This window comes from Epinephelus moara, chromosome 7 (assembly GCF_006386435.1).
Source record: "Epinephelus moara isolate mb chromosome 7, YSFRI_EMoa_1.0, whole genome shotgun sequence".
Classification (NCBI taxonomy): domain Eukaryota; kingdom Metazoa; phylum Chordata; class Actinopteri; order Perciformes; family Serranidae; genus Epinephelus; species Epinephelus moara.
Window position 1 is genome coordinate 1,054,150 of NC_065512.1, and position 16,614 is coordinate 1,070,763.

Here is a 16,614-nt window from a genome sequence, read left to right on the forward strand (position 1 = left end):
CGACAAAGACGCACAAAACAACCTCAATAAGACACAAAATTAGAGAGACATGATCGAATACAAAAAGACACAGCAGCCACAAGGAGACAAAAAATGACTACAAAGAGAGAAAAAACACCAAAATGAGACACACATTTACCAAATAAGATCTAAAATCACCTCAAAGAGACCCAAACAACTACAAAGCAACACAATAAAACCACAAGGAGACACAAAATGACTTAGAGATCCAATCAACAACAGAAAGACACAAAAGACCACAAAGAGACAAAAAATACACCAAAAAGGGACAAATTACCTCAATAAGATATAAATCAACTCAAAGAGACACAAACATCTACAAAGTGACACAAAACAACTGCTAGGAGACAAAAAATACACCAAAAAGAGACACAAATTTACCTCAGTAAGATAAAAAAAATCACCTCAGAGAGACCTGATCAACTACAAACGACACAAAACAACCACAAAGAGACACATAATGACCACAAAAACACAAAACAACTGCTAGGAGACACAAAATGACCACAAAGTGAGAAAAAAACCCCAAAAGAGACACAAAATTGACCTTAATAAGACACAAAATCCCCTCAGAGACCCAAATGACTACAAAGCTACACAAAACAACCTCAGTAAGACACAAAATTACATCAGAGAGACCCGATCGAATACAAAAAGACACAGCAGCCACAAGGAGACACAAAACGACCACAAAGAGACACAAACAGACAAAACGATGCATAACTACAAAGAGACATAAGACCACCACACCATCTCTGAGTGTTTAGCCTCTGTGTAGAAGAGGTGGTGGGGCCCTTTGCGTATCTGTGCCCAGGGGCCCATTGTGTCATAACCTGCCCAAGATGTGGTCGGTACGATCTGCAGGTTGTGTCTTACTACAGATGTAAGATATGATTCAGAGGCTGCTGCAGCTGTGTGGACGGCGTCTTTGTCTCCTCCTGCTTCAGTTTAAAACCTTTGAAAGCTCTGAGACACACTCCATCACAGCTGTTAACAGGTCGACTCCTCTGTGTGTCTGACTGTGTTTATAACTTCAGCATCTCTTTTATATTTTATTTAGTTATTTCTTTATATGGGTGAGCAGGCAGCGGGGCAAATTAAGGTTTATTCCTCCCTTTGTGTTTGTGCTGCTGAGATGAGGTGAGTGTGTGACATCACTCAGATAAATGGGTCCCAGTGGGAGAACGGCAGCACAGGAGTGTTTTCTCTGTTTCATCGCCTGGAGTCAGTCAGCAGCTGATGAGGACACAGTTAGCTCTGTTAGCTCTGTTAGCTCAGTTGTAGGAATTAAAGGGACAGCCCCCCCCCAAATCAGAACTACACGTTTCTCCTCTTCCCTGTAGAGCTGTTTATCAGTGTAAGCAGTTTAGGTGTGAGCTGCAGAGTGTTGGAGATATGGGCCGTAGAGATGTCTGACTTCTCTCCAGTATAACAGAACTAGATGACACTCAGCTTGTGGAGCTCAAAACTCAACATCAGTGTCTCTGTACAGAAATCATGACCTGGTTACTCCAGATAATCCACAGACCTTAGCTGGCTAACGTCACAGCTCAGATGAGGAGTAGCAGCCACAATATTTGCATCTCATGCTGTCACGAGCACAAGCCTCTCGTCTGTGAGACGACACACGCCTCCTACATGAAACTGCTCACAACAACGTGTGTAGATGATCTTGAGTTTCAGCGGTGACCTCGTTGGCCTCTGAGCAGATCTTATTTCAGGTCTCTGTGGGAGCTGGTTCCAGTAATTTAAACCCATTTTCCATTTTGCTTTAATACAGAAGGAGTCGGCTAAAAATGCTCCGTACATCCAAGACATAGTTTTGTTCTTTGAGTTATTCATTTGTAGATTAATCAGCAGCCTCTCAGCTGCCTCGGGATCTCAATAAGGTCATCTTTTTTGTGTAGAAATGTCCATAGGAGATTAAATTCATTTTTTATTTGTTTAAAGACTCCATGGTTTGTCTTTATTGATCAAAAAACTGATGCAGATGAATTAAGTTCCTAAAGTCTGTGTCCATGAGGGATAGAGTCCCACATGGACCTGACGGGACTGAGGGCTGAAATGCAGCAGGGAGAATCTTGTTCTTTGCACTTCGCTCCAGATTAAAATGTGAATTCAGCCCATTTGTCGTAGGAAAGGCAACTCTGCTAATTCATGCTCACAAACTGATTTCTACATCATTGATCCATACAGTGAGTGGCTTCAACTGGGTGGACAAGAAGTACCTTTGCATGTGAGGAAGCACTGAAGCTCCTTTTCAAATATAGTTTTTAAATGCTGTGAGCACCACAAACAAAACTCCTCTCACTTTAATTGTACCGAGGCGTCTGCAGAAAGGTCAGGTACTGTGCAAACATCTTGATAAGTCTGCACATAAAAGCAAAATCACCTTCATAATGAGAGACAGAAATGGTCAGAGGGAAAATGTGATTTGGAGACTCTGATAGTTGAAGCCGTCACAAAGGCTACAGACGTGTTTGTTCTATCAGTCTCTGCATGTTGAGTGTGAGACTAACTTCAGATTTTCACCTCTTTTATTTTCCTGCGTGTTCTCAGCAGTGAATCATTGTTTGGTGATGAGTCATGTGTTTACAAAAGATGACTGTAACGTCCCGCTCAAACTGTTATTCAGTCTGCTTTACGTGATAACCCGCCCAGCAGGAGGTCCATTAATCATCTGCTGTGCCACCGAGGGCAGTAAAAGCAGCGTGGCCGTCCAGTTAAACAGACATAGCTCCATGGATTTACCATCAAAACATCAGACGGATTTATTAGTAGCCATTTTTTATCTCCTCCTCTCCTCCCTCCGCACCCTCCTATCTCATTTATGCTTTTGACATTGAGGCTCTTTTCCAGAACATCTTCACCAGGCGTGCAGCACTAGAATTACAAACTTGTTTTTATTGCAATCAATAAGAAGGAGTGCAGAGGTCAAAGCAACAAAATCTACAAGATAAATGTTGCAAATATTTCTGTTTCCCTGGCATCGCTGTGTAATGATCCTCCCCCTCCCTCTCTGCTTCCTCCCTGCAGAGCCCCACTTCATCTCGGCCTACGACATCGGCCTCTTCACCTTCTTCTTCCTGAGGGAGAACGCAGTGGAGCACGACTGCGGGAAGACCGTCTACTCCCGCGTGGCACGAGTCTGCAAGAACGACATCGGTGGGCGGTTTCTGCTGGAGGACACCTGGACCACGTTCATGAAGGCGAGGCTCAACTGCTCGCGCTCCGGGGAGATCCCCTTCTACTACAACGAGCTGCAGAGCACCTTCTACCTGCCGGAGCAAGACCTCATCTACGGCATCTTCACCACCAATGTGTGAGTACACGCTCCTGTATCACAGCACTGCACCTGTTGTACAGGAAGGATTCTTACACAGGAGGTTTCTGATGTGGGGAGACAGAAGCACATGTGACTGTGTTATAGTGCTGACAGGTGGATATTAGTGAGTGTGATGGTAGCAAACCAAAGTTCCTTTCAGCCAGGGGTCACTACGAAGTCGTTGATAAACCAGTGCCTGGTCAGTGACCTCTGGTGTTAGACACTGTCAGAAAAAGAAAAGAATCGTGTAAGATTGTAAAGCCAAACCCTGTTCTTTTTTCCTGAACCCAACCACGTGTGTGTGCTGGCTGAACGTAACCACGTGTGTGTGTTGGCTGAACGTAACCACGTGTGTGTGTTGGCTGAACCACGTGTGTGTGTTGGCTGAACGTAACCACGTGTGTGTGTTGGCTGAACGTAACCACGTGTGTGCTGTGAAGTTGGACATGTTAACATGGAGATCTGTGGGGACTGACTCCAGTGGACATTAGAGGAACTGCAGGTTGTCACTTCTGCGTTGGCTTCGTCTCACAGCCCTGGTGGTTGCCACTTGCTTGTGTGTCTGTTGTTTCTATGAATCGTTGTTGGATGTGAAGTTGTAACATCAGAGCTCCTCTTGTACTCGACGCTCCACCTGTTGAGTGCTGCTCTGCACTCTGATTTGGAGATGGAGGTCTGCATGGCTGATTCAGCCACCTGCATTTTGTTTACAGATTATTGCTCTCCACTTTATTCATACTTTATGAAATATAATTAACCACACAGCTGATCTGAAGATGCAGCTCTGGCATGAAAAGTAAAAGAAACAGCTTCAGCTGAAGTTGATCAAGTTGGTGTCACAGAAGTAATGGAGTTCAGAGCCTCAACAGTCGGTTGTTTCAGTAAAGACACACTCTTCAGTTTGGGAGCACAGATGTAGTCACATGCTGAAACTCTTGGGTTCCAGTTTTCCTGGAAAAGGGGAGTTGATTTTGAATCAGCTTCTCGGCAGCACTGGGAGTCTCAGTTCCCAGAATCTTTACTAACACAGATCCCTCCACAGTTTATTAAATCTGTACAGGCACACTGAAATGATTAGTCAACACCTTGTTCATTACTCACAAGTATCACTCATTCACACAGCTCCACTGTCACCTTTATTATTTCTCCTCTGGGAGCAGTACATTTATTAAAAGCTTAGTAACTCACTTTGTCCTTTACATTCCCCACATCTGTAACTGCATACTTTCTTAACCTCTGTCACCCCGACTCCCCCAAACATGGACCTATTTTATCTTCTTCAGAGGGGACAGGGGATCTGTAGGTGGAGACAGCAGGTCAACAGTGTATGTCACATAGAAGTGATGTACTCCATCTAAAACCTGGGAACCTGAAGATGAATTTGAGATGCAGCTCAGTGCTGTGTCAAGTAGGGATGGGCATCAATTTTCGATTATCGATGATTGATTGTTAAGTGGGCATCAATTTTCGATTATCGATGATTGATTGTTAAGGCTTTTGATCGATCACAAATAATTTTGATCGATAGTCGCAGTGTTTCCCCTACAATGCCTGGCATAGGTCCGGCGAGCCGCCGTGCCAACGAGACCCCCCGCCCGGCGAGTCGCCGTGCCAACGAGACCCTTCCGCCCGGCGAGCACGGCGGCTCGACGGGCCTACGAGACCCCCGCCGGACCTATGCCAGGCAAAAAATCAGAAACAGACGGAGGCTCTCATCGCTCTCCAAAGCCTCGGCGGCTTCCCTTGAGGCCTCTGAAAACACTACGCCATTGAAAGACGGAGGTTTTGCTGAAAACTGAAGCCTGTAACTCTGGCTGGCAACGGCTGTAAACACCCAGGGGTGAACTGCGCATGCGCGCCATTCTTCCTCTTTGGCCTGGGGGGTTGAAGCTCAAAACTGGGGCAGCTGCGCTCTCTTGCGGCGACAGTCTGCACTGCACTCTTTTGTTTTCTCTCTTTTGAAATACTCACTTATCAATTAATCGATAATTGATCGTTAATATTTTTGATGATCAAATAATGAATTTTGATCATCCCTAGTGTCAAGTTCTTGTCATAAATATGTCAAAATCATTGTTTTGGTTTGGTGCCTATTTAAAGTTTAGAGTTTACAGGGGTTTAGGACATCACAGTGTAATAATATGATGGAAAAATATGATGGCTGATCCCATGATCAGTTATGCCTCAGCAGTTTTTGTGTTAATACCATTTGAAAAACAGATCTGGATGGGTGGATGGGTCCAACAACCAAGACTTTCACCCAGGAGGCCGGTGTTCACTTCCTGTAAGATTGTAAAGCCAAACCCTGTTCTTTTTTCCTAAACCCAACCACACGTGTGTGTGTCGGCTAAACGTAACCAAATCAGACAATGCATGTAACAGGCTGAAGTTGACACGGCGTCCCAGAACGTCAACAACCAACACACCCAGGGTACCTTGGACGCCATATGTGGACGTGGAAAGTCCATGACCAAACGTGGACATGTGACGAGGTCACAGTGAGGATGTGTTGATGTTATTGTCTGTATACCTTTGAAAGCCACATGTCCTCTGAATGTTTCTAGTCTCTAGTTTGCGGTTGTGAAGTTTCATCCCAGAGGTCACTATAGGTCATTTTATACAGTGATGTTCATTTAAAAAAAAGTGGTTACTATGGGGACCAACATCCTCACGCATGAATACAGTTGCGCTTATTGAATCCACGAGAGTCTCAACTTTCCAGTCAGACCCACTTCATGCAAATTAAAGAGTGTTCAGGGACCTGGGTCGTGTGGACTCTTTCATACAGCACTTGGACTGAAAGAGACGACTCTTTGTCTGTGACGATGCTCAGCCACTGTATTGAGATGTGCTCTGGTGACACAGCTGCCTGTTTAGGCACAGACATTAATGCCAAGGTGTGAAGCAGCTTGAACACGTCAGCGCTGATGACGATGCTGAACACATCAGAGCTCAGTGACCTTCTAGCCTCCCCAAGATTGGAGGACACCAGCATCACGTCCCTGGAAACGCCACTTTCAAATCAGGACAAGATGCTGGAGACGCCTCTGACTCTCTTTAACCCTTGAGTGGGATATGTACGGGAGTGACGTGATGTTCGACACCTTGTCCGACACCAGGATGTGATCTCATCCTGTCAGGAGGCGGAGCTGTCATAGACCAAGGTCCCGAAACAGCATGGTGTTTGTCCAAAAAGTAGGTACGTCTGCAAAGGAGAGACTCTTGGGAAATTATAGAACCCAAAGTTTCATATGATACAGACATGTTCACTGGAGCTTTAAAGCTCCGCCCACTTCAGCTTCTGAAAGATAGTAATATCGGCTGAGGACGATCGCTGGTGTCGTGGCAGAGTGGAAGACGTTAAACAGCTGAGAGCAGATGATTAATCTCAATAAACATGAGTAGTAACCTGATACAGTGTCTGTGTCCTCCAGTTGTGCCTTAATTCAATAAAATAAAGCAGAAGCAATACTTCAACTAGAAATAAAAAAAGTTCTCTGACATTTATCATCTGAATTAGCCGAGTGTGTGTGTGATGAAAACAAATTGAGGACTGAAGGTGGAATTAGTTTGAGAACGGTTCATCTTGACTCCGACATTCAGCCTCTGTTATGTGTTTGTTATATTTAATACGAGCTTTGGTTTGAACAGGACGATCAGAGAAGCATCGGGACGATAAAATGACTGTGATGTTCTTCTTATCTGTGCATTATCCTCAGCACTGCCCTCATTGTCGAGTAGAAAGGATGAACAACTCTACAAAAACAAGCTGCAGCTGTGCTAAAGAGCCCTTCAGCACCAACAAGAATATTAATGTCACACACACACACACACACACACACACACCACAACACTTGATCTTCTTTTTATTTAGCCCTCAGATTTCATCACTTCATAAAGTTTGGTGCTCCGACACTCTCCCACCTTTACACAGAGACAATTTCCCAGCGTTTAGAGCCTCCCTGCTGCTGCTAATGATAAGTGTGGATGCATGCAGCTCTCAGCTGAGCTGGAAATACACACTGACTCACACTCCCTCTGGTGTTTGATTGCTCCAGGTGGGGGTGTCACACACTTCATTACAGAGAGGAAACACTGAGGGCCAGAGTGTGCACATTATGGCCCTTGTTATGCTTTTTATGTTCAGTAAAAGTCTAATTGCAGAACACGTTTGCATGACGAGAGAGCGGCTGCGTCTCTCTCTCAGTTTGCTCAGTCGGTCCAACACAATAATCCAGAGCAAGATGTCAACACAGATACTGGTTTTAATAATCAGTCAGCAATTGCCACAAGATCTGTGTAAATATTTGTGCTCCCAGAAGGAATACTGGTCATTACTTTGGTGAACTTTTATCTGGATGAAGCATCAGGTCTCCAAAACTCTCTGACCTGAGACAGAAAGCAAAGTAATATAAACGTGTTCCACACCATTACACCACCAGCAGCAGCCTGAAGCGTTGATACAAGGCAGGATGGATCCATGCTTCCATCTGAATGTGGTTTTTCCAATCTTCTATTGTCCAGTTTTGGTGAGAAAACCCGTGTGAATTGTAGCCTCAGTTTCCTGTTGTTAGCTGACAGGAGTGGCACCTGGTGTGGTCTTCTGCTGCTGTAGCCCATCTGCTTCAAGGTTGGACAAGGTGTTGTTGCTTCAGAGATGGTCTTCTGCACACCTTGGTTGGAACCAGTGCTTATTTGACTTCCTGTTGCCTTTCTATCATCTTGAACCAGTCTGGCCATTCTCCTCTGACCTCTGGCATCAACAAGGCATTTTGGCTCACTGGATATTAATCTGGAATCTTAAGTCATCTGAGTCTGATTCACGTGAGAGTATTACGAGTTGTTGGTGAACACTGTTGTGTTAGACCGTACCATGTGTGAGTTCATGTCTGCTGTGTGTCTGAGTGTGTTTGTTGGTATTCAGATGCGTTCTCTGTTCTGTCGGGGGGGAGTTGAATCCTGCCTCTCACCTTCTGCTCTCTCACCTGGTAAGCTCCCTGCATTCAGCGGCACATGGCTGCTCTCCATCAGCCTGCAGCCATCTTTAGAGATAGAGCGGAGGAGAGAGTGAGGAGCCGTACAACGACAAAGGGAAAGAAAAGCCGGGGGGGATAAAGAGTGAGAGAGAAACAAGAGTGGGAGGGAATGAGAAGAGGTAATGAGAAAAATCAGCGAGCGCCGAGCTTTTGTCCGTCGTCCTTTTGTCTCCTCCTTCCTTGCCCTTCTTTTCTGAAGCGGCTCGTCGGTCCTCCCTCCAAAACCGCCTCCCTCATCGGGGTTGGATATGTTAATGCAATCACCACAAACACTGTCTCCATCTGTCTGGCCTAAATTGAACAGGCTCACAGCTGCTCCCAGGAGTTAGGGCTGTAAAGCAGAGTTGGAACAGAGTCCTTATCATCTCTGTCTGCTCAGGATGTGGGACATGTCTCAACACTGTCCTCCCTCCCTCTCTTAGCCTTTTCATATATTCATTGATGCTTTAAAAATGACCAGGGTGGCATGTTATGGTGAAACAATTGCACAGAAAAAAACTAAAATTCTAATCAACAATCAAAAGTTAACAGTTTGTTTCATCTTGTCAGAATGAGAGACTTCACTGCTTTTCTTTGTCTCATTGTAAATCAAAGATCTTTGAGTTTTAATTAGACTTAACCTGACCCAGAAGCACTTTATAGATGTCGCCTATGGTTCTGGAAATATTTTGATAACCATTTCTCACTGTTTTATTGCAATTAAAGGTCCACCTAGTCCGCCAAGTTAGTGTCACACCTCAATAATGTTTGGTCGCAGTTTTTAAGAAAAGATGAAGAAGCAGCAGGGGACGGGCTGTCTTGACTTTTGTGTCTGGTGAACTCAAAACTTTTATGTTTCTGTCGCACTAAACTAAAAGTTTTGAGTGAAGCTGTTTCCAAAAAAAAGATTTAAGTTAAGTGAATGGGGGTTGACAGTGTGGCCTCAGTGTAAACTTACATAAAAACAAGATCCTACAGAAAAATCAAATTAACAACAAGACATTAACAGAAGGAAAATATCTTTGGAAACCTTTAGAATATTTTCTCTCAGTCATTTCTTTACTTTATTATCATCTATAGTCGTTACTGATGTCATAAAAACACCATTAAAATGTTGAGGAAATTATTCTGTTTATTTTAATAGCCGTTTATAGAAAAGTCGCACTAAAAGATACAGAATTGATTTTAAAATGATCCAGATAATAATCTGAGTTAACAGCTTTATAGTTTGTTTGAAGCACTTTGTAATCAATATCTGCCCCTACAGCTACACACACTCTCTGTCATCAAAGCACCTCAGCAGTGTATTTGTGCTAACTGCTAACCAGCTCTCCTCTCAGTGATAGGATGAGAAGATGCACTTTGTTTTAGTCAGCTCTCCATTCACTTTGTCATTTGCTAAGCGATAGATATCGCCCACGTAACTTTACACACATAAAAATCCCCCTCATCCTCTGGGCGTCCTGGGGAAGATGTGTTTGTCCCAAACACATCTTCTGTAGTCACCACGGCAACTGGACGACGTCTCATTCCCAAGAAAAGACCTGATAAAACATGATAAATGCCCAATCTGTGAACCCCAATCCATCCATGACACAACATTTTAATGCAAAGTCTACAGATTGTTAAAATGACATAAAAGTTCTGAGTTAAATCCGATCTCACCTCATCAGTTTAAGGTCAATAAAGAGCACTGTCATTGTACACTTAACTATTTCAATTAAATTAAAATGTGTTAAAATGTTTATGTTCATGTGACAGAATTAAATGTTCAAACAACAGCATAATAGTTGGTACACTGACATAAACTTCCTGTCGGACAAGAGTCATGTGACACATTTATTTTGTGTCTGCCGAACTCTAAGCTTTTATTTTTTTATTTGTTGTGCTAAACTCAAAGTTTTGAAAGTTTAAGTTGAGAGAGCAAACTGGGGTTCACAGTGCATGTGTCCACCTCCTCTGCTTGTAGTTTCAGATGGTCACAGAAAGAAGAAGCCGCCATAGAGAGCTCGTACGGAGCCAGAGCAGATATTATACGACTGTTTTCACGGAGCAGTTCTTCTCATAAACTGATTGAGACATTTCTAATTGGTGTAGTGCCCCTTAAATCAATCAATGGATAGAAATAATAACATGCATCAGATCAGTCAGTGACAGAAATAATCACTCAGCCCGACTGGAGAGTAGAGGAGGAAACGGAGAGGAATGAAATAAAGAAGGAAATGATTCAGCTGTAATTTTATTGAGATGTGCAGCAGCGGCGGCGAGCGGAGCCAGGCGAGCGGAGCCAGGCGAGTGGAGCCAGGCGGGCCGTTATGTAGACGAGGGTTTTCACATTCCATCAGAATAAGGACACTTAAGACCTCCGAGCACGGCCAGGTCTTTTAATTAACTCCGGGCCCTTATTGGCAGGGTCCTCCTGTCGTGGGCTCGGAGCAGCAGAGAGAGATTCTCCTGCTGAGGTGTCTAACCTGCCATTACTAACTAATTATGAGCTCCTTATCTATTGCTGGGAGACTGCACCGACCCCGCCACTTCACTCCAGCTGAGAGGGCCTCGTATCTGAGAGGTCGGGTGGGGAGGAGGAGTAGGAGGAGGAGGAGGAGTAGGAGGAGGAGGAGGAGTGCAACAACTGGTCCTGTTAATTGATTAGCAGTAAAAAAAAAAATGACACAGTTATGAACAGTGATTTATCGTTTATCATTTATGAGGCAAAACTGCCAAAGTTTGGATCAACCTGAGTTCTTTTACGTGTTTGTCAAATGGGAACGCCCCTCAGACACTTACTGTTGGCTGACAATAAGCATGGAGACGGAGGAAAGTGTTTGCTTGGAAGAGTTGAGCCTGCAGGTGGAAGATGGCGCTGTTTTCTTAATGTTAAACTTTTATTTAATCAGATGAAGACAGGATAAGAGTCCATATACGACTGCATTTTACTTATAAACACATTTATACGTCTACAGTCAGTGTATTACCTGCAGTAGATGGAGGTGAACACGCTCCCAGGGTGGAGAGCAGACAGGAGTACACAGAAGCTAAACAATATAACATAACTGCTGTGGTTAGTTCGGCTCCAACAGTCACACAAACTACTTAACCTGATGGGAGGCAGCAGTAGTTCAGCTAAGTCCCTGTGTTCTGTGACGTAAAATTACTGTTTCTGTCAAAGGAGTCTGGTGGCTGTGAACGGGAGCCGCAGCAAAACGTTTTATAGCCTCTTTAAAAAAGGGTCAGCTAAAATAATCTGCATCAGTTTAAACGTGCACTGTATTAACATGATTTCACTGCTTTACCTCACCATCAGAGCGCCTGTCCTGACGGGGCACAGAAGCTGTGATCTTTGCCCTCCTCACTGTCACCAAACTCCATTAACAGAATCAGTAATTGTACCTCACGTCACACAGGAGTTGCAGGTCGACCCCGGCCTCCACTGTTTAGTCTGTTTGTGTGTCTGTGAGACTTTCAGAAACAAAATAACGTGACGTCCACCGTTTGTTTATAAGAAGGAAAAAGTTAGAGGGGCTGATGAAAAAAGCATTTTGCAGCTAAAATATACACTTTAACCAAAATTGGAGTTTTGGGATTTGAATCCATAAAGAATACCACTGGAAAGCTGCAGAATGATATGGTAACTAGTAGAGGTGGGGAAAAAATGATTTTTAGATGCATCGAAATTCTGTGTTGAATGATGCGAGCATCGAGGTGGAAAACTCATATAATCGATTTTCATTTTATTTTTATATTTATTTTTCAAATTGCTGTAACTCTTCAACAATTCACGCTATCGATGTAATTCCATCAGATTCTGATATAAGTGATTACGGTGGTGACGTCATTACCTGTGGAGGAGGGGAGGGAAGCACAGCAGGAGGAGAGTGTCAGCTGACAAGGAGAGTGCAAGTTGGAGTGATTTAGCGGAGTTTTGGTGGCGTTTTCATTGTAAATAATATTTAGTATTTGTGGTTTTTTGAGAGCTGTTGAGTTTTTTTATGCCGTGTTTTCTTCGTGTTTTCACCGTAGTTGGTGTTTTTATAGTTCATAGATAGTTATAGTCAGTTATAGTTTTGTAAATACTGGAGGAGAAATGTCGAGGAGGTCGACGAGGGACAGGAGAGTCCCGAGGAGATTTGTGGATGAGGAGGAGACTGGTGGAGTGTCGTCATCTCAACCATAGCAAGTGATACAGTTTGTATGCACTGGACATATATTCCCAACTTTATTACAATAATGTTTTTCAGTATCTAGTGTAAATTTTCTTATTGGCTCATTTTAGAATCGAGAATTGTTTTATAATCGAAATCGTTGCCCTCGGAATCGGAATTGAATCGAATCGTGAGGTGCCTAGAGATTCACACCCCTAGTAAATAGTAAATGGACTGCACTTATATCAGACCTTACAAGTCTTCTGACCACTCAGTGCGCTTTTATACTACATGTCACATTCACCCATTCACACACACATTGACACACTGGTGGCTGAAGCTACCATACATGATGCCACCTGCTCCTCAGTAACCACGCACGTGTGATCGCACACTTTTGGGGGTTCAGTATCTTGCCCAAGGATCCAGCAGACTGGAGGAGGCAGGGATCAAACTGATATTCTGATTAGTGGACGACCCGCTGTACCTCTTAGACACAGCTGCACCGATATAAAGACCTAAAAAACAAAACAAACAAAACGGGAAAAAAGTGAGAATATGAGAAGTTGCTTAACAAAAACATTTCTGAAATCATCATATTTCTTTTTTGTAGGTTTTTGTAAAAAAAAACAAAAAAAAAACAAATTATTGCCCCAGGCAGCTCTTAACTTTTGTGTCAAGTGAAAATGAATTTAGGGCGAAACAAAAAAAAGAGCTCTGCTTCAGATGATGTCAGACTGAATGATGACATGAAACAAATTAGGACTTCAGGCGAATTATTAGGTTAAATAATTATTAGCTGCAGCTCTAATAAGGATCCTTATGCTCACTTAGTATCGTCAGACCTTTCCATGCGTTTCAAACTCACTCTGACACACACACACACACACACACACGCAGCCTGACGTGCACAAAACTCCTCAGGGATCTGAAAATCCCTCCAATCCATGAAAAATATGCATCTGACTCCAGGTGAGATCAGGCTCGACGTGGGAGATAAATGATATGCTGGGCAGCCAGCTGAAGCAGCCACATAACTGTGCAATATTTCTGATTTTACACAGCATTCGCTTCCCCGTCGTATCAACTTGCTGACATCAAATCTACCTTGAAATGAACTGCGGGCCCCCGGTGGAAGACGGGGCCTGATCTGAATACAGTTTGACAGAATCTGCTGCTTGTGTACCAGCACTCTTATCATTCCTGTCACACATATTTACTTTAAATTTAACCCACTGTGTGCACTTTGTCTGGTCTCCCTCTCTTAGGGTCAGTTTGTGTTTGATTAGAAATACTGTGAAAATAGGTCAAGTCAGACTGAGATACAAAAATGCTCCAGTGATCAAAGTTTCTCTTTCAGACGCTTCACAGTGTTTTTATACTCTGTGAACTGTGCACTTCTTTACAGTGGCTCAGATCTAACACCTGGCTCTCTGTGCAACCTCCTGAACCTGTGGTGTTGCTTTATTGTTTAGCCGCGGTGCTGCTGACTCAGTCTGCCTCTGGATGTGACTGTTTTGGGCCAAAGCTGTTGCTTCTGCTGGCGTATTGTTGTGCAGAGTAAAAATATGTGCGGATAATCCTGGCAGCCTCGGTTCAATTTCTGGTCCCTGCAGCCGTGCAGCTCTGCTGAGTGAGCCCTTTTTGCTTTTCTGCTGCGCTGCAGGTATTCACCCAGGTTGAAACATTGGCCTTAATGTAGCCTGAGCTGTTCCTTTTTCACATAAAATGAGGTTAGGCACATTAAGTAAGAAGCCGGGCTTTCAGCGGGACTCACTCTGTGCTGATGTCTGTGTTCTGTCACATCAGTTTATATGACATGGATATAAAACAGACATCACCATGAGACTTCCAAAGCTGATTACTTACATTAAGACAATTGTTTTTTGTATAGAAGATATTTAAATGAGGCATTATCTGATTAAATATGCACTAAATTGCAGACATGTCCAGAATGGAAATCAGGTTCAAAATCCTTGTTTCATTGTCTTCACATATCAGAGTCAAAGGTTTTTCTTTTTTATCACTTTACAAATCAGAAAATACCGTCAACATCCATTAAAAATGTCCATCGCCATATTTTTAAGAATAAAATGTTCTTTAAATGAGGCAATGAATGATATATGAACAAATCCCTCTGTAAAAACCTTCAGAGTATAGAGAGGAATAACATGTAAAGTCTGGTTTATGTAAGAGCTGCTGAAGCGAAGATTTCTGCCTCAGAGTGTAAGAAAAAACTCATTTTAATAAAATGGCCTTTAAAGATATGTGTTGTAAAATCCAAACCTTTTTAGAGCAGAAATAACACTGCATGGGGAATAAGGTAGGCTTTTAAATATAAGATATCACCATCAAACTTCTCCAGGTGATTACTGATATTAAGACAATTATTTTCTCTCTCACAAGTTTTCTGAAACTTTAAATATGCAAATGATGCATTATCTAATGAAATATGCACATTTTGCACACATTTCCAGAACATAAATCTGAACAAAAATAAACACCAACTGTGTATTTTGGAGCTTCTCTTTCCCCTAGACCAGGGGTCACAAACCTATACTAAAAAAATATATATATTTTTGGCCTAAAAACAGGATTTAAAAAACATCTGTTAATACACGGCGTCAGCTCAGCCTGTTTAATCTAAATTAGCCTGTAAACATTCCTGATAGATCTAAATGAGCATGTTTTATGTTTTACAACAAAGCAGCTGCTCTGCACTGGGACGGTTAGGATTATTTGGTAATTCAACTTTGCAGCGTTGGTGGTGACAGCGAACAAATCTGTACGCTCACTTTGAAATTCTCTCTTTTCCTCTGAGACATTTTCTCATGTGGATTTGGTATCAGCAGCAGCTTCTGCATGTGACCCCTGAGCTGCATGTTGGTGACCCCTGACCTCGTCTGAAAGAAGACACGTTTTGGAAGGAAAATTGCCCAAAATCTCAAAGTTAATATTTTCACCTGTAACGTCTTCCTTTAGGAACAAATGTTGAGCAAAGTGTTTCCAAGAGAGCTTAAAATTACAATCATATTAATAACATTTGAAAAAAACAGAAAGGAAATTACACAAATAAATAAAGAGTACATTAATGCACAGCCACCACCAGAATAAGATCCTGGTTTTTGTTGCACGTTCTCGGCAGGAAGAGCAGAAACGTCTCGATGAAGAAAAAAAAGCTTTTTGAGCCTAAAGTCACTGGAAACTCAGCGACCGGCTAAAAAACAACAGATTTTGTTGTTTGTTGGTGTTGAACAGAGATCTGCAGCTTGGCAGGCGTCACACTGTCCCCTCCACCTCCTGATGACAAAGTCAGCTCATATACTATGTCTCTTAATAAATGTTGACATGATACATGTGAAACATACAAATGTGACGTGTCTGTGGTTTACAGAAAAGTGTAATCCCAACATGTTCCTCTGACAACAGGTCTGTGTGCAGCAGTGTGACAGATCGTTTAGTTCTAACAACCAAAAGCTAAAAACGTGAGATGTCAAACAGCAACAACGAGGGATGTTGTTTAAAAGGTTTGGGAGCATCCAGCCTGCAGAGATAAGGTTATAGGATGAGATGATTATCAGCCTCTGTGTTCACACACTCAGTGTGTTGTGATCTGCACTGATTGTGGCGTGCAGACGGCCCAACAGCCGGGCTGAGTGACGACGTCATTACATGTCTAACAGGTCGTTGTTGTTGGGGGGCTGAACTGAGCTACACATCCGGGGGGGCTGCTGTGGGAAACTGTCTGACTGGGGATCAGGCAGAGGTGAAACAAAGAGGTGAAATAGGTGTTCAGTTCCTTTGTTTGAGGGATGAGGCCGCTGTTATTCTGTTTGTTTCTTGGTGTTAACACATCTTAAGAAAAGACCAGAACTAATTCATTTGAAAGCCTCGTTCTTAGTCTTTTACATCCGACCTGGAAAACCTCGCAGCCACTTTTATTTGTTATAGTTAACCGTGCTCCTGGCCCGTATTCTGAATTTGTATCTGAATTCTCAGAGTTTTTATCCAGTTTAGTTCTTAAATCAGATAAAGTTATTATTGTAGGCGATTTTAACATACATGTCAACGTTGATAATGACTCCCTGGCTACCACGTTTATCTCATTATT

The 16,614-nt window shown here is 42.9% G+C and overlaps 1 protein-coding gene across 3 annotated transcripts in view; it reads left to right on the forward strand.

Annotated features, from left to right (window-relative positions):
* sema5ba (sema domain, seven thrombospondin repeats (type 1 and type 1-like), transmembrane domain (TM) and short cytoplasmic domain, (semaphorin) 5Ba) overlaps positions 1–16,614 on the forward strand; it is a 270,795-nt gene that overhangs the window by 186,137 nt on the left and 68,044 nt on the right. For all 3 annotated transcript variants that reach the window (XM_050049434.1, XM_050049435.1, XM_050049433.1), the window contains exon 9: positions 3,058–3,343. In XM_050049434.1, the coding sequence (XP_049905391.1) occupies positions 3,058–3,343 (286 nt within the window). The remainder of the gene's footprint in view (positions 1–3,057; positions 3,344–16,614) is intronic.